General features: G+C 35.2%; 3 protein-coding genes across 3 annotated transcripts; 1 reads left to right on the forward strand and 2 right to left on the reverse strand.

Annotated features, from left to right (window-relative positions):
* Window positions 1-3,945: 3,945 nt before the first annotated feature.
* On the reverse strand, window positions 3,946-12,911 carry si:dkey-71l1.1 (uncharacterized protein LOC569883 homolog). Its single transcript, XM_067407336.1, has 10 exons — window positions 12,793-12,911; window positions 12,238-12,434; window positions 12,074-12,141; window positions 11,851-11,943; window positions 10,369-10,470; window positions 10,188-10,293; window positions 6,691-6,813; window positions 6,519-6,595; window positions 6,317-6,419; window positions 3,946-5,382 (listed from the first exon to the last, which is right to left on the reverse strand). The coding sequence occupies exons 2-10, from the start codon at window positions 12,380-12,382 to the stop codon at window positions 5,243-5,245; spliced, it is 957 nt and encodes a 318-aa protein (XP_067263437.1). The 5' UTR covers window positions 12,383-12,434; window positions 12,793-12,911; the 3' UTR covers window positions 3,946-5,242.
* A 693-nt stretch (window positions 12,912-13,604) lies between these two features.
* ufc1 (ubiquitin-fold modifier conjugating enzyme 1) lies at window positions 13,605-14,959 on the forward strand. Its single transcript, XM_067406549.1, has 6 exons — window positions 13,605-13,769; window positions 13,986-14,053; window positions 14,138-14,201; window positions 14,290-14,366; window positions 14,469-14,559; window positions 14,678-14,959. The coding sequence occupies exons 1-6, from the start codon at window positions 13,647-13,649 to the stop codon at window positions 14,756-14,758; spliced, it is 504 nt and encodes a 167-aa protein (XP_067262650.1). The 5' UTR covers window positions 13,605-13,646; the 3' UTR covers window positions 14,759-14,959.
* A 579-nt stretch (window positions 14,960-15,538) lies between these two features.
* On the reverse strand, window positions 15,539-17,969 carry gig2p (grass carp reovirus (GCRV)-induced gene 2p). The gene is made up of 2 exons (XM_067406548.1): window positions 17,281-17,969; window positions 15,539-16,805 (listed from the first exon to the last, which is right to left on the reverse strand). The coding sequence occupies exon 2, from the start codon at window positions 16,792-16,794 to the stop codon at window positions 16,147-16,149; it is 648 nt and encodes a 215-aa protein (XP_067262649.1). The 5' UTR covers window positions 16,795-16,805; window positions 17,281-17,969; the 3' UTR covers window positions 15,539-16,146.
* Window positions 17,970-18,563: the final 594 nt, after the last annotated feature.

An 18,563-nucleotide genomic window follows, 5' to 3' on the forward strand; every position in this document is an offset into this window, starting at 1 on the left:
TATTAAATACTACTTATTAAATTTATTTTTTATATATGTAATTAAAAACTGTTATTGTGATTGTTTTCCCCTGCAAAAGTACTGTGTTCCCCCGAGAAACTTTGCATTCTCCCGCAAAACTATGGAGTCCTCAAGAGAAAAAAAAAAAAAAAAAAACGGAAATATAGTGTTTCTGTATTCTAAGTTAGTTTGAAGCTGGATCCTCCTACTCATTTCTATGACTTTTGGAAGTGTCGAGAATTGTCTTCAGTAAACTTGAGCATATTGGTGTCTTCATGGAGTCAAGGTGTGTTTTCCAACAGCTTATTGGTGGAGAATGCGGGCAAGTTTGTTTAACTGCATCACCTGAGAGGCGAATTGTTCAGATAAACAGCAACTAACAAACACAGATCCTAACAGCTTCCTTTCTGTGGGATATATTTTATCATTATTATATTTTATCACTCCTGCTCCTGGGGACCCACTTTCCTGCAGAGTTTGGGTCCATATGAGCAGGGTTGAAGACCTCTGTTTTAGGGGCCGTTTACACAACATCATTCTAAAACTATCAATGGAAAACTTTTTACGCATTTTGGCCATTTATTTACACAACAACGGCTTTTTGGGGGCCTGAAAATGCAAGCTTTTGAAAGCAGGTTTCAAAGTGCAAGTTTTTGAAAAAGATACCGTTATCGTCCCCATGTAAACAACAAAAACACAAATTTGTGAAAACTGTGATATCATGTGCATGCACATTACATGTTCAGTCTCTATGCGCCTAGTGTTTCTTTACAAAGTGACATCACCAACTACTGGCCTGACATGTATAATACAGCATTTTTAATTATTTTCGTATATCGGGATAGGGAAAGTTTTGACTACTTTGTTGTCTGTACATGAAAAAAGCAAAGGAAAAACTTTTCAGTTTTTACTACTTTGTTGTCATGTAAACGTACCCTTTAAGTATATTATGCAGTTAAAGGATTAGTTCACTTTCAAATGAAAATTACCCCAAGCTTTACTCACCCTCAAGCCATCCTAGTGTCAACTGGTGTCGCGTCAGTTAAGTTTTTCCGTAAGTTGGATAGGGAAGGCTTAGGACGTATCATACGTTTTTAAAGTGCAAGAGTTTTTAAAACTTGTTAAATATGGATATTTTTTCTTACAACAAAATGCATCGCTTCGCTTCAGAAGGCCTTTATTAACCCCCTAGAGCCGTGCAGAGTACACGTTTATGATGAATGGAAGCATTTTCATTCATCAGTTCAATGACATTATAAAGCTCGAATGCGTCAGGATATTTATTAAAATATCTCTGATTGTGTTCATCAGAAAGAAGAAAGTCATATAGTCAAAGTCAAATTTGCCCATTGGCCTCTGTCAATCATGGCCTCCTAATAATCCCCATATACTGATTGGCCTTATCACTCTGTCTCCTCTCCCAATAAGCTGGTGTGTGGTGGGCGTTCTGGCGCAATATGGCTGCCGTCACATCATCCAGCCAAGTGGATGCTGCACATTGGTGGTGGTTGAGTAGATTCCCCCTTCCATATGCAAAGCGCTTTGAGTACCCAGAAAAGAGCTCTATAAGTATAAGGAATTATTATCATTATTATTATATCCACCTAGGATGGCTTGAGGGTGAGTAAAGCTTGGGCTAATTTTCATTTGAAAGTGAACTAATCCTTTAAACCTCAAATGCATGTCAATGCCAATCATTCTTATATATTCGGGTCTTTATCGACCCGGATCTATATCTAACACGGAAGGATCTCTAACGGTCGCGATAATATAAAACTCCTCTGATATAAGAGTAACAATTACAGAAGAATAAAATAAAGCATATTTTGTTACCGTTTGAGCAGATGTTTTATGCCATCATCACTGTACTCGTCAGAGCTCATTTCGCAGTAAATTCAGCAAATAATGGGCTAGTTTTGTTCGAGGTCGCAAATATGAGCCCATTCGCAATCTCAAACGTATTCTCAAAACTATATAATTTTCAACATCTTCAAAATCAATTTTTCGATCACTAACAGCTTCACCAGATCAATCCAGTAACAGTTACAGTCATATTTGATTGCGTTCAGTACTTGCTCTGCAGTAAATCGCTGAGCCGTTTCATATTTTTCTCATTATTTCGTTTTCTGTCTAAATGAGTTGTCACCTCAGCATTGTGTATCAGACATTGCCTCCTTGTGAAATAAAAGTGAATTGCACTTATTCCGTCATCTAAGATTCAATTATTGTTGTGCAGAAAAAATATATGTACACTCATACACACCTCGGGTCATTAGCGACCCTATACAATTTAAAAAAAAAAGGAATACAAAAATAGGCATTCTTTTATAATTTTATGATTTTTTTCTTGTTATATTCTTTATAATGAATTGATTGAGGAATACCAAGAAGGTTGATGTCTAACTTAAAAAATGAAGGAGGATGAGGGCAATGAATGATGTCCCGGGTCACTAAAGACCCGAGGTATGCATTTAAGGGTTAACCTGCAATGATCTTGCATCTGTATTTGTCATATGTCTCTTAACAGTTTTATCACATTGTGTGAATGCAATGTAAAACACTTCTTTCATTAAAATGATCCTGTATCTGTGACTTGTGGTAATGACTACTCAGTTTATAGAATTCCTCACAAAAAACTTATTATAAAATTTCTATATAATATTATTCAGCTGTGAGACAGGCGCTTGAGAATAGACAGAAACATATCCATTCACTCAGTTCTTTATTTCCGGCAGTTTTTTTTTTTTTACCATGATATTAAAATTTGACAAAGGTGTCTACAATACTTTTGACAATAGGCTACAGAAGTGGCATTTATTTTTAGCAAAAATAAATGATGAGGGCATGGTAAACGTTTCTAAGATCATTTGAATGTGTCTTTCATATAACAAAAATTAAAAAGTTGAAATCATCCCATTGGACATAAAAGTACCAGAAGTAGACAAAGCACCCCAAAACAGTTTACCTTAAATCACATGGGCCATGTAAACACAGCAGCTAAACGTGGTTGTCACTTCACCTTTTAGAGCTTAAAGTGTTAGTCACTACAGTGGTTCAACCTTAATGGTTTGAAGTAACAAGAATACTTTTTGTGCAGTATTCTGACTAGACGTAGGAGAATGACAGGGTAGAGAAGAAATTGTTGAATAAAGTCGTTATTTTTGTTTTGTTTTTGCACACAAAAAGTATTCCCGTCACTTCATTACATTAAGGTTGAACCACTGTAGTCACATTGACTATTTACTATTTTAAAGGGTTAGTTCACCCAAAAATGAAAATAATGTAATTTATTACTCACCTTCATGTCGTTCTACACCCGTAAGACCTTCGTTCATCTTCGGAACACAAATTAAGATATTGTTGATGAAATCCGATGGCTCGGTGAGGCCTCCATTGAGCCATTCAAAGGTCCATAAAGGTAAAATCATATTTGAAACAGTTCATGTGAGTTCAGTGGTTCTATCTTAATATTATAAAGTGACAAGAATACTTTTTGTGCGCCAAAAAACAAAACAAAATAAAGACTTTTCAACAATATCTATATGGGCCAAGTTCAAAACACTGCTTTAGAGCTTTACGAATCGAATCAGTGAATCGGAGTGGCAAAGTCACGTGATTGCAGCAGTTTAGCCGTTTGATAGGAGATCCGAATCACTGATTTGATAAAAAAGATTCATAAAGCTCAGAAGCTTCATGAAGCAGTGTTTTGAAATCGGCCCATATAGATATTGTTGAGAATTCATTATTTTGTTTTTTGCCGCACAAAAAATATTCTCGTTGCTTTATAATATTAAGATTGAACCACTGAACTCACATGAACTGTTTCAAATATGTTTTTAGTACATAAATGGCCCTTGAGAGTTTGAATGGCATAGCTGTCAATGCAGGCCTCACTGAGCCATTGGATTTCATCAACAATATCTTAATTTGTGTTCTGAAGATGAACAAAGGTCTTACGGGTGTAGAACAACATGAGTGTGAGTAATAAATGACAGAAAATTCATTTTTGGGTGAACTAACCCTTTAATAATGTTTTTACTACTTTTCTGGCCCTTGAATGTAATTTCATCAAAAATATCTTAATTTGTGTTCTGAAGATGAACGAAGGTCTTACGGATGTGGAACATGAGGGTGAGTAATTAATGACAGAAATTGCATTTTTGGGTGAACTAACCCTTTAAAGTTCATAAAAAATTTAAACATGATTCTCAAATGTTTTTATAGTTAATCAGCTGAAAAAGAAAAACATTCTGAAAGTGATTCCAATGATATCGCTCCTCTTTGTCATTTTTGTTATAGCTGTCGTGTGGAATATAACTATTCTCATAGAATTAGAACAAATATTAAAACTTTATAGTTACAGTTATCATCCTCCGTGTGAACGGGCCTTAAGTTTTTTTTTAGGGGATTTAGGGGATTCACTCCCGCAGTTACATGCGGTTGTCAAACCTGACACAACGTGTATGTGGCCAATATGATGCAGGGCGTATTCATACCTGCATTCCTGTGAGCCTTTGGCTGTTATGATTCATAAGAACATGCACTACCACTCCATGGCTCTGACGCTAGTCTGATTTTTTATCAAATCAGAAAAAAGTGCTGTAAAATCTTATGCATAATGCATCACTTTTATTCCTTCCACTGTCACACGTGCCATTACACCAGAGTCCATCCCCTAAAGATGAAAAGGTTAGCTTTTAAGAAGGACAGCAAAGGGTATTTTATTTAAATGGAAGTTAATGGATGACAAATGATAAATTGTGTGCCTCTTTGCTAATCTTCAATATGTTTGGCTTGACATATTGTTTTTGGAGTCTAAACTATAACTGGAGATTGCTACAAAAAATAAATCTTTAATAGAGAAATTTTGCGACACTCATTTATGTCACTACATTTGTATGGTCTCTGCCAACAGTTGCTGAGGTTGCCACCTTGTTCTTAAATTAGATAATCTGTGAACATACCTCAGGTTACTTAGGGGCCAACATAAGACCAAAACAGCAAAACCCTTGATACAGGATGGGACCAACATAGACAGCTTTGTGTTCCTGGTCTTTTTTAGCCCTCATTCCTGCTTGCCATGAACGGCATATGATTGTCCAGTATGGAGAACAGGGCTTTGGTTGGCTTGCCTGTTCTGTCCGGAGTCTGTGGTGGACCAGTGTCTTTGGACAGACGTGAAGGTGGTTTTCTGGGGTCCCAAAAGTCTTAAGCGGTGCCTCTATTGAGTTAGGATTCATATCTAACCAACACTGACCCCAAGACCGACCTGCAACTTGTCTGCTCTGTGATTGACAAAGGCACCCATGATCAAGGTGGCAGGAAGAGGGTAGAGCCGCTTTTCCAGAACCCCGCCAATGATACAGCGGCTGTCCAACATTCCTAAAAAAAACATCAAAATGATTGACAGAATTATGAGTTACATGTTAATTATAATTTTAATCATTAGGCATTTAAAAGACCAATGGCTGTAAGTGTTATATTCTCCAATATACATAAACTACCATTCATATACATAACTAATTAAACTGATCAAAAGTGACAGTAAAATCTGTATAAAATATGCCACCTTTCCTCAGTTAATTTAAATTATTTACAAATCAGTGACAACAACAGTCACAATCCACTCACATTACACAGACTTGGAGCTTCTACAGAAACCGGATATTCTATTGCGTAACACTCTCTGAGTTCGTGGAAATTCAGTTTTAAAAAGGTTTAAAAAAGTTTGTTATTGCTTGACTTGATGAAATCTGCTAACTTTTTCACATATTCTGTGCTATTTTTAGGGGAAATTTTAAGTATGTGGATTTGAACAAGGTAAAATGTGTTAAACGGAACTAAACTGTACTGTACTAAATGTACTAAACTCTTATTGGCAGCTCAGAGCAGAAATAGCCAAATGCACATGCACATGCAAATGCTGGAAGATGTATAGGACTTTAATGACAGGGCTTGCAACTGAAGACAAGTATTTTGTGTATGTAGATTTTGAATGGGATTTTACTTCCTGAACACTTGTGTTGCAATAGGGAGTATGACAAGCAAAAAAAAAAAAAAAAAAAAAAATGAGTACATTGCTAAACAAGTTTAAGATATTCTGCCCTGCAAAGGCGAAATGTTAAAACCACATATTTTGTCATTTTGACTGAAATTGGGTCTCTTATGATCCGTTTTGAGGCAGATTGCTTGGCTCAACTATGCTAAAATTCAATAAAACAGAGTGACAATTGATTTCAAAAAGGTTTTCTCAGTTTCAGTGTTGGCATAGTTACTGTACTTTGGGATATATTGCACAGTCAGTATATCTTCTAACCTCTGAAGACCATTTTAGCTTCAGGAAGTTCCATTTGGTAACCAAAAGAGAAGGTTGTTTCCTGGGTCCGAGTGCTTGCCTCAAACTCCACTCCCACCTGAATCTGCAGATATGGATTAATACAGTCTGCAGCTTTACGAAACTATTACTGTGTCTTGTCATTGAAAAGTACAAACAATAATATCCATCAACACCACCATACCTGTTTGTTGGCCCTGTGGTAGTAGCTAGCATGTGCACCTCCTTTACCAGCATTCAGTGTTGCAACCCAGTTTGGCCCTAAGGCAAAAAAGATGTGACATTTGTACCTTTGGACATACACTGGTGTATAACAAATGGATGACCATTGAACTAAAGCAGATGACCAGTCTAACCTGAGTACTGGCCTGCCAGGGTAAGTATGCCTCCTTCTTCTGCTCGACCTCGATGATACACCAGCTCTCCCCCCAGGACCAGCTGCGGGGATACGCTCTGAAGAAAATGTGCAACCATGATAACTGTCACAGAATAAAAACAAAGGCACAAACAGATAACAACATTAACTAGAGTTTTACATATTTTCAAAAATGTGAGCAGGGCTGCAAACTCTAATGCAGTTGTCACTGTTCTTATGCTGTCACGCAACACATCTATTTTCTCATGCAGTAAAAACATAGAAGAGCAAAGATGACACTGACAACATGCTGACAGACAAGACAGAGTAGATTACTTTTGATAAATAACAAAGTCTCAGATTTCAAATTCTGTCAGTAATACTTCTTGGAAATTCAAACAATAAATACCATTTTGGGGAGTGATTTTAAAGGTGCCCTAGAACGTTTTTTTTACAAGATGTTATATAAGTCTAAGGTGTCCCCTGAATGTGTCTGTGAAGTTTAAGCTCAAAATACCCCATAGCTTTTTTTAAATTAATTTTTTTTAACTGCCTATTTTGGGGCATCATTAGAAATGTGCCGATTTAGGCTGCTGCCCCTTTAATTGTTCGCGCTCTCGACTCTATCATTGCATAAACAAAGTTCACACAGCTAATATAACCCTCAAAATGGATCTTTACTAAGTGTTCGTCATGCATGCTGCATGCTGATCATGTGAGTACAGTATTTATTTGGATGTTTACATTTGATTCTGAATGAGTTTAAGGCTGTGCTTCATGGCTAATGGGCTAAAGCTAACATTACACACTGTTGGAGAGATTTATAAAGAATGAAGTTCTGTTTATGCATTATACAGACTGCAAGTGTTTAAAAATGAAAATAGCGATGGCTCTTGTCTCCGTGAATACAGTAAGAAACGATGGTAACTTTAACCACATTTAACAGTACATTAGCAACATGCTAACGAAATATTTAGAAAGGCAATTTACAAATATCACTAAAAATATCATGATATCATGGATCATGTCAGTTATTATTCTGCTGTGCACAGATCCAGATGTTAATACTGCCTGCCCTTGTGTAATGCCTTGAACATGAGCTGTCATATGCAAATATTGGGGGCGTACATGTTAATGATCCCGACTGTTACATATGTTGAGATTCGCCTGTTCTTCGGAGGTCTTTTAAACAAATTAGATTTACATAAGAAGGAGGAAACAATGGTGATTGAGACTCACTGTATGTCATTTCCATGTACTGAACTCTTGTTATTCAACTATGCCAAGGTAAATTCAATTTTAAATTCTAGGGCACCTTTATGTGTTGTGACAGATCACTGTAGTGCCTCAGTTTAAGCAGCATGTAAACCAATCATCTCTTCCTTTTTTCTTCTAGTTTTAATATTGGAATCGAATCATGTGAAAATACAAAGTCCTGAAGATTGAATTGAGATGAAAAAATCGAATTATGTGAACATGCGAAGACCTGAAGATTGAATCGAGACTGGAATCAAATCATGTGAACATATGAAGACCCAAAGATTGAATTGATATTGGAATCGAATTGTGTGAACACACGAAAACCTGAATATTGAATCAAGATTTGAGTCAAATCGTGTGAAAACAAAGACCTGAAAATTAAATTGAGATTTGAATCTAATGGTGTGAACACACGAAGACCTGTTGATTGAATCAAGATTGGAACTGAATCGTGTGAACATATGAAAACCCGAAGACTGAATCGAGATCAGAATCGAATTGTGTGAACACACAAAGGTCTGAAGATTGAATCAAAATTTTAATCAAATCATGTGAACATATAAAGACATTAAGATTATAGGACCTGAAGATTTAATCTAAATCAAATTGTGTAAACATATGAAAACCTGAAGATTGAATCGAGATCAGAATCGAATTGTGTGATCACACAAAGTCCTGAAGATTGAATTGAGATTTGAATCGAATTGTGTGAACACATGAAGACCTGAAGATGGAATCGAGATTGGAATCAAATCGTGTGAACGTTTGAAGACCTGAAGATTGAATCAAGATTGGAAACAAATTGTGTAAACATACAAAGACCTGAAGATTGAATCGAGATTGGAATCAAATCAAATCGTTTGAACACACGAAAACCTGAAGACTGATTCAAGACTGAAATCAAATCATGTGAAAACACAAAGGCCTGAAGATTGAATCGAAAATGGAATCAAATTATGTGAACACACGAAGGCCTGAAGATTAAATCAAGATTTGCATCGAATTGTGTGAACAAGTGAAGGCCTGAAGATTGATTCGAGATTGGAATCAATCGCAATCAGTGTCAATAGCATGTTACTATGAGGTTGCTAAGGTGTTCTGAGTGGTTTTAGTTTGTTGCTATGTGAGTGTTTTTGATGGTTGCCAGAGTGTTGTCAGGCAGTTACTAATATGTTTTTAGGTATTCTTTTCAGTGCTATGCAGTTGTAAGGTGTTCTGAAGGGTTGCAAGGGTTTTGCTAATTTGTTCTTAATGGTTTTAATGTGTTGCTATGCAATTCCTAAGGTGTTCTGAGTTGATACCATCCAGCAGAGTTTAGCTCTAACCTGAATCAAGTACATCTGATCCAGCTAATCAAGCTGTTCAGGGTTATGTGAAAATTACAGGCATGTGTTGGAGCAGGGTTGGAATGTCTGCAGGAACGTAGCTCTCCAGGAGCAGGTTTGGAAACCCCTATTTTGGTGTGTTGCTATGGGGCTGTTAAGATGTTTGCAGTTGTTTCCAGGATGTTGCTATGCAGCTGTTTAAGTGTTATGAGTGGTTTTAGTGTGTTGCTATATGGTTGATATGCAGCTGTGAAGGTGTTTGAGTGGTTTTAGTGTGCATTATGTGGATGTTTTCAGTTTTAATATCATGCTTTTTGCCAGATTCTTGCTATTCAGATATTAAGGTGTTTTGAGTGCTTTAATGTGGTGTTATTCGTTGCAAAGCAATCTGGCCCAAGTGATGCTTTCCTAATAGCAGGGATTCCTAAATGTTTTTTTTTTTTTTTCTTGTCAGACAAAACACTTGAAGTACCCCCTGAGTTTTTAATGTAGTATTTCAATATTTTCACACATTCGCATGATCACTGTTCTTCGATGTCAGTTAATTGTCATTCATTATAATCTTTATTTTTTATGTTTTTTTTTTCATTTAAATTAATTATAAGTTTTTCATTAACTTCAAACATCAAACAGCCCCTCTAATGACAAAAAACTGATTCAAACTTTTTTTTTTTACAGAAGCAGGATGACTCTCATGGAGTTTAATATGAATTGCTACTCAATCAGCTTTGAAAATAAATTATAGCATCTAACAATTTTCCTTAATGGGCAAACAGAACAATTCATCAAAATGAAGTACAAGTGCAACCGCAGAAAAACCTGTTCTGCATGTTCTGCATTGTGTTGTTCATTCCTGTGACATCTATAAATCAGTCTGTCTTCTGTTTTTAATGAGAAACTCTCACGATCATACCTGATTCCCTGAAAATGTCAGGGTTGGCCATCGTAATCGCTGCGGTAAAGTCACTGCCTCTATACTCGGTCTCAAATTGCCATGTGACAAACTGTGCCTGTTGAGTCTATAAAAGAATATGACGTCAGTCCACATTGTATTAAAAAGTGTTTAAATAAACTTGAGTCATACTGCTACTAACCTGAAATACTGCTTTAGCTCTTATTTTCTCACTCAGATGAAACAAAGAGTGTGCGTTTAAGCTGCCAGAGGAGTCCATTTCCCCAATTAACATAGGTGTGTCCTTTATATACAGAAGATCATTGGATTGTAAGAGGGAGAAATTCATTATATTGAACTTATCAAATACATTTATACCCAACATACTTCAAGCAATTAGTCCATTATTATTTAAACCTGTCCATTACTGCCCATGAAGATGCACTGCTTTTCAAATATGTTCCAACAAACCTAGAAGCTTGTAATACAGGTTTCTAATGTATTCAATCATTGCATTACATGCAGTAGGAGTCATAATCTAAAAATAACTAATTATTAGTGGTAAATAAGTTACCTAACTCATTCTTTACAATTTGGTGAGAAAAGGAATTCAAGTTATTGAACAATGTCAAAAGCCAGCACCAGTCCATATTCATGTCTATATGTTGTAGGGAATGTTCCCAAAACAATATCTTTATTCCTTCAAAAACAACATTCTTATCAAACAAACTTTGGCAGAATACTGACATATTTTCTTAGGGATAGCTTTTATTTCATTTTAGTTTATTCTTAGTTTAGACTCATGCATGATGCGCCATTCTACAAATGTGGCACGTTAAAGTTAAAGATTACAAGTTAAAATAAGTTCAACTTTTAAAAAAACGTGTCTGTAGACCTTGTGCTTATTTTTTTTTCATTTCATTTCATTTAAATATGGATATTTTTTTTTACACAAACGCTTCAGAAGGCCTTTATTAACCCCCCGGAGCCTTGTGGAGCACATATTTATGATGGATGGATGTGGACGGAAGCACTTTCTTCAGCTTGTACTCGTGACCCCTGTTCACTGCCATTATAAAGCTTGGATGCCTCAGGATATTTATTAATATTTCTCCGACTGTTTTCATCCAAAAGAAGAGAGTCATATACACCTAGAATAGCTTGAGGGTGAGTAAATATTGGGCTAATTTTCATTTGAAAGTTAACTAATGATAAACCGCAAAAATGCATTCTGTGTGAATGGCCCCTTAATGAGCATAAGAGACTTACCGAACGGTATAATATAATTTTGTTAAAGTTTATTATTATGTTTTTATTACTGTACTCCTAATTCAACACAAAACACAAGTCTAATTTTCCTGCCATTTTGCCCTGATTGCAAACTAAATCTACATCGAAAGTGCTGAGTGTTTATTATGTGACAGCATAGTTGCTTAATTAATATATACACAACCACAATGTGTATACACAATGTCATTTGCAGGATAATCCAGTCAAATTGTCATGCAGAAGAATAATAATACAACAAATATTGACATCCCTGCCTTAAACATACCCTACCTCTTACCAATGATTTTTGATAAGGATGTTGTTAAATTCCCTAACCTCAGCTGTAATGCTACAGAAAAACCACTGTGAACAGCAACAGATGCAAGAAAAAGACCTAGATCTGTCAGATTCTTACCGTTTCTTTGCTGTCAGTGTCTGATTGTAGGTGCTCAGCGTGAAAGCGATAACTGGACGGAGCAACAGCACTGAGGTGAAATGTGTGACTGACCTGAGGAGAGAGGAAACAAAAGTGCATTCTTTGAGAAAATATTTCGTGCTAAATTGTGCTGAAAATGATCATTAAAATCAGTGAAACTGTCCTGAATAGTGTCATAATTGATCCATATGTATGAACATACCTTGAAAAAACTGCTGAGGGTCTTATTTATCACCAGTTTTACACCTTCAATCTGCTGTGGAAACACATCTAGATACACAAGAAATTAAAATTTACTTCTAATAGACCTTCACTTATTATGACAAATGAATGAAAAATCAATAGAGATAGAAAAGAATATCAGACCTTTACAGTTGCGGTGCAGACCATCAAAGCTTCCCGGGTTAGGCAGCCGTCCATCTCTCCTATCCCACCGTGACAAGGGTCTATCTTGTGGAAAGGGGGAGTTTTGGCGCCCTGGCCGGGTTGACAAGGCCAGCACACTGCCCATGGGAACCCAAAAGCCCAATGAGAGGACCACACTTTCAACCTGATCTTCTGAACTGTGAGAGACAACAGCAATTTGACATGCTAACATAATAATAATAATAATAAAATATAACATATATATATATATATATATATATATATATATATATATATATATATATATATATATATATATATATATAACATAGGATCATGCATTCTTCATTAATCAAGAAATTACAATATTGGTCATATGGTGCACAAAAAGGATACAGGAAAAAATACTGGGGGGAGAGTATATAATTTTCAACTTCAAGTACACAAATCAGCAATTATAATAACGCATCTGCATATTTGTTAATGCATTTGAGGTCGTCAATAATCATGCATTTTGGGAATATTATGGTAGACTTTGAAAGTCTGTCTACTTACGATGAATAATTGTGGGTTGTGCAGTTACAGTATGCAAAAATTATATCCTGAAATCATACTAAAATGCAAGCTTTATACATGCAGTGACCGCTGGAAGAGAGTAAGGTGAATGGATGCTGAGGGATGTAACAACTCAACTATAGACTCTAGCGGCGGAACCAGCTGATCAGTGCTGTCATTTAAAGAAGAGCAGCTCTGAAACACCTCCGTGCAGAAACATACTGCTGTTCATTCTGAAAACACGACATTTTGAATAGCTAATAAAACGTATTCGCCACTCAGTGTTATAAGCATTAGATATTGCTGTGATATAATACAAGTTAGGCTCTTTTAATAATAAACCACATTAAATAACATATTGTGACGTCATGGGGTACGTACATTTGGGTTCCTCCTGCGAGTCAGCTAGATGAGTTGTGTGACTCATTTCTGAGATTCGGTTCTTTTGAAAAGTTAATTTCAATGAACCGATTCAGTCGTTCTTTAACGGCACCATGTGGTCCCTGACATGTTCTACTAAATCCATCTGTTGGCACATATAACAATTTATAACGTGTAGCGAGATTAAAACTCTCTAAATTATTGGCAATTTATATGGATTAAACCCCCCGAAATTTAATCTCTTATAATTAGCTTTTCATGTTTATTATTTATTTATGTTATTTCTTTATTTCTGTTTACGATATACTGCTCGGTCGTGTTGTTAAAGTGTTTAACAATGATAATATGTTAATGCCTTTTTGCTATTTGATATGATTTAATAAAGTAAAAATAAAAACGTGTAGTTAGATTCACTGAAAAGATCCGACTCGTAAAAACGATTCGCTTACGAATCGCACATCGCTACTGTCAACATGGCAGATGAAGCCACCAGGAAGGCAGTTTCTGAAATACCGCTTTTAAAAACAAACTCAGGACCAAGAGACAAAGAACTATGGGTTCAGAGACTTCGAGAAGAATATTTATCTCTTATAAAGGTGAGTTGTTGTTTGGTAAGAACAAAACCATATTAGGGAGCTACTATGCTAGCCCTATGAATGAATAACCATACGTGTCATTAAGCTAAAAGTGTTCAGTCTTATTGACGTAGACAGTTCATTACCATTTATGATTAACAGTTTGCGTATAAACCATATATAAATTTAATGTTACAAAATATACGCGCTTCTTAAAGTAATTCCGTTGCCTTTCAGTATGTTGAAAATAACAAAGCAGCTGACAATGATTGGTTCCGATTAGAGTCCAACAAAGAGGGCACAAGGTCAGTGTTATTGCCATTTTAGCTATTTCTTATTTTTGGGAGTTATTATATTTTCATTAACATCTTGCTACGGTTTCTGTGTAGGTGGTTTGGAAAATGCTGGTATATCCACGAGCTTCTAAAATATGAATTTGACATGGAATTTGATGTAAGACCTTTTGAACTCACTTACTGCACATTTAACTTGTTTTGTTAAAGACCACAGATAACACATTTAACTTCATCTCAATGTCCAGATTCCAGTTACATATCCCGCCACAGCACCTGAAGTGGCTATTCCTGAGTTAGATGGGAAGACAGCGAAGATGTACAGGTTTGTTTATTATAGTTTCAGTTTTCATCCCAATTATGTAATATTGTGTTAAAATGCACCTTTATTATGAAATGATCTTTCAAAACCATCTTTATCTCACAGAGGTGGGAAAATCTGCCTGACGGATCACTTCAAGCCACTGTGGGCAAGAAATGTGCCAAAGTTTGGTCTGGCTCATCTAATGGCTTTGGGAGTAAGTTAAGTTACATGTCTACAATGATATGTATTATGTTATTCATTTCCTAATCTAATTTGTTGCATTTTAAGTTATTACATTTGATATTAATAACTAATCTCTGTTCTTTCCTAAGCTTGGACCATGGCTCGCAGTTGAGATTCCAGACCTCATTGCAAAAGGCATAATTCAACATAAAGAGCAGCAAAACAGCTGAAAGTAGCATCCTTTGCATTTCACCATGTCTTAACAATGCAAACACAAATGAGGTTTTAACATGTTTTTTTTTTTCAAAATCATGGCTACCTTTCCCTGTGGTTTCAAAATGTTGTTTGCAACCTCATAGCTACTGTATAATTCACGTTCACATTTGTACATCTGTTTTTTTTCTCTCTCCCTCTTTTTTTTTTTTTTTTTTTTTTGTTGTAGACTCATACTTTTCAGGTTTATAATGCCTGTCCAGTGGAATGTGTATGTATTCATCCATCAGTAAAGACTGGTACATAAATGTGGGAACATTTTAATGTGTGGTCTTAGGGGAAGGTTTTATAGCTTACTTAAAAAAGGTCATAGTATGCCAAATTATTTACTTTCTCGGCTGTAAGTTTTTCTGCTATCAGCTTTTTAAAGAAAATAATTTGTGTAATAGGTTATTGTTCATCCCATAATTTGCTAGATATTTAGTCATTTAAATCCAACGTGTCTTTTAGATGGCAAGGTACAGTGACAGGAGGTTACTGGGCCTCCATGCAGATCCTTCAGGGCGTAATGGTGAATAAAGCAAGATTTTATGATTTTGTTTTTATAATTAAAGGGATAGTTCACCCAAAAATGAAAATTCTTTCATCATTTACTCACGCTCAAGTTGTTCCAAACCTGTATGATTTTCTTTATTCTGTTGAACACAAAAGAAGATATTTTGAAGAATGTCAGTAACCAAACAGTTGATGGACCCAATTGACTTCCATAGTATGGAAAAATACTATTGACTGTTTGATTACTGACATTCTTCAAAATATCTTTTTCAGAAGAAAGAAATTCATACAGGTTTGGAACAACTTGAGGGTGAGAAATAATGATTTTTTTGATGGCTACTATCCCTTTAACTCTTACTACATAATGAAATATTCTATATAATATTGTCATAAATAAATAAAATAAAAGAACAGATATTATAAAGATATTATTGAGGCCTATTTGAAATAAGAACAGGAATAGCACTACTCATCTATTGTCAAATATTTAATATAACTAGTCTGATTGCACAAAATTAATGTATTTTTAATACATTTTTAACTGAAAAAAATCTTCAAAATGTATAGATCATTCACAGTCATAGGCAATCAATACTTGTATATAAAATTTCAGTATTGTAAATAACATCAAATATGGTGGCACATATCATCAGGAAAAAGAAATTGTCAGAGCATAAATGTCAAAGATGATTGTGTGTTCCTGAGAACTGAGGAAAGTAAAATCTTTGTATACACAGATAAAGTGGCTTTCAGTTCAAGTTTAAACATGCATTGACATTGACAACAAACCAGTCTAAAACCTGAGCCTCCTGGATGAAGCATCCTTCTTGATTTCCTGACCAGTTTCTGATTAGTAGGAATCGCACTTGTGTTTGATCATGAGAGCGCAGATAGTTTCTCCGCATCCCCAGCATGGCTGTACAGTATGAGCAGGTCCTAGTTTTAACTTGCACACTGTACAAGTACCTGAGGTGTTCTGTTGTGATGGAGACTTTTGGTTTTGAGCAATGAGCTGTTTGAGTTCAGTTAAGATGGCCGTGTTGGGTGCAAGAGCAATATCTGTGACCTCGATACGCGCTGGGTCAAAGACACAGTCCTCTTCTAGACCGCTGGGCACAGCTTTCATGCCGCAGTTAGGAGGTACCCAGGCAGTGTCGTAGCCCTGACTATGCCAGGTCTTCTGTAGGGGATGGTTGTCCTTATCAATTTTTTTGACTTTTCCACAGTCGACACTTAATTTAAGCACTACTCTGTCAGTAGCTGGGGATCTCAGAGGATAGCGCTCTGCTTTCTTCTGGTCACGGCTCACATAAACTCCAGGTCCCAGCATTCCATCTGATGATTGCCGGAACCCATTTTTTATGATCTGACGAGCTACTTGCACAGAGGTGCCGTGATACATCGTATAGTGACTGCCTGATTTGGCTTCCTGGTTTGCCTGAAGATGAGGATCTTCATCATAGAATGCCTCCCAGCCAAAGAATGGGATCGATGACATTTTTTAATATCCTGTGGATTAAATATAATAATAATTTGACACTATAGCCACATGTTTGGACACATCTGCACATCTGCTTAATCTTTATTACTATTTTCTATAATTTAGAATACTAATAAAGGCAACAAAACTATGAAATAACAAAGTATGAAAAATAAAGTATGAAAATTTGTGTTTAACTATATTATAGCTTCAAAGTCACCACCTTGTGTCTAAATTACAACAACTTTTATAAGAAAAAAGCATTTCTAATTTATAGCATTTATGCCAAACATTACAAACATATTCAAAATGAAACTGCCAGTTCTTTAGGTGACTTTTGTGTCAGATTTGTCAATTTTGAAATGAATTAAGCCTATGTGTTTTACAATTTACAATATGTCAGCAGTTCCGCCATATAGTTCGTGTAAAAAATTTAATTTTGTTTTCTCGACATATTCATTGATCAAGATAGTCCTATATTATATTCAAAGAAAACAAACTTACTTTAAATACTTCTCGCAAGTGGACAAGAAATGACAAGACACTCCGAGTCTAAACTTTCTTATTTAGTTATACCCAAGTCAGCCTTTCACTTTCTATTCTTCTTGAACACGTCTTCCTGTTTTGCTGATCGGGAGTAAAAATGTATTTCCTCTATGAAAAAGTGAAAATTATTATTATTATTATTATTTTTTTTTAACTCATCAAGGGATGTCAAACAATATACTTCTGCATGCATTTGTTTAATTCTTTAAAGCGTTGACACTTTTTGAACTAAATTAATGTGATCCGTCAATCAAACAGTGTAGACCCGCCTTCTTTTTTATAAGAAATATTTCATTGGCCATAACCTCTCTTACGCATAAACGTGGTGACCAGTGGTGTTGCCATGTCCGCTTATTATAAGCGATTTTTTTAAGTTGGTCAATCACTAAGAGCACTCTACATAATGTCAGTTTTTTTTAGTCAAGTGTTTCTGCGTTTCCCAACTATCTATTCTCAGTGAGTAACTCAATAAATTCAGATGTATTCACGATTCACAGATTCATGATTTAGATGACCAATAGTTGTTAAATCAGAATCAGAAAGAGCTTTATTGTATGTTTACACAGGCCAAGGAATTTATATTGGTGACAGAAGCTTCCATGGTTCCAAATGATAAAAATACAATAAGTGATTAAAAATAAATATACACAATATACAAAATAAACAATGGACAATATATGGACAGGTATATGTTAAATGCAATGCAATGGAATGTGAATAAGAGTTATGGTGTATATATGTGCAACGATTAATCGTGATTAATCATTTGCAAAATAAAAGTCTCTGTTTATAATAGTTTTATATATATATATATATATATATATATATATATATATATATATATAAATACAGACACATACATGTATATATTTAAGAAAAATGTTAGATTTATATATAAAATATTTATACTTATATGTACTATGAAATATATATAAATATATATTTATTTATTTAAACATGTATATATTTCTTAAATGTATACATGTATGTGTGTGTATTTATATATACATAATTATTATACACAGGCTCCACACACATATTATGTAAACACAGACTTTTATTTTGCTAACGATTAATCGTTGCACATCCCTATTATGGTGTGCTAAATAAATATTAGTATAAATAGTGTTTTGTATTCCACATGTTTATTGCCCAGTGGCGCATTTAACAGTTCATGAGGTAGATGTCCTGAGGGAAGAAACTATTCTTGTGCCTGGCTGTTCTGATGCTCAGTGCTCTAT

The sequence above is a fragment of the Chanodichthys erythropterus genome, chromosome 13 (assembly GCF_024489055.1).
Source record: "Chanodichthys erythropterus isolate Z2021 chromosome 13, ASM2448905v1, whole genome shotgun sequence".
In the NCBI taxonomy this organism is placed as follows: Eukaryota; Metazoa; Chordata; class Actinopteri; order Cypriniformes; family Xenocyprididae; genus Chanodichthys; species Chanodichthys erythropterus.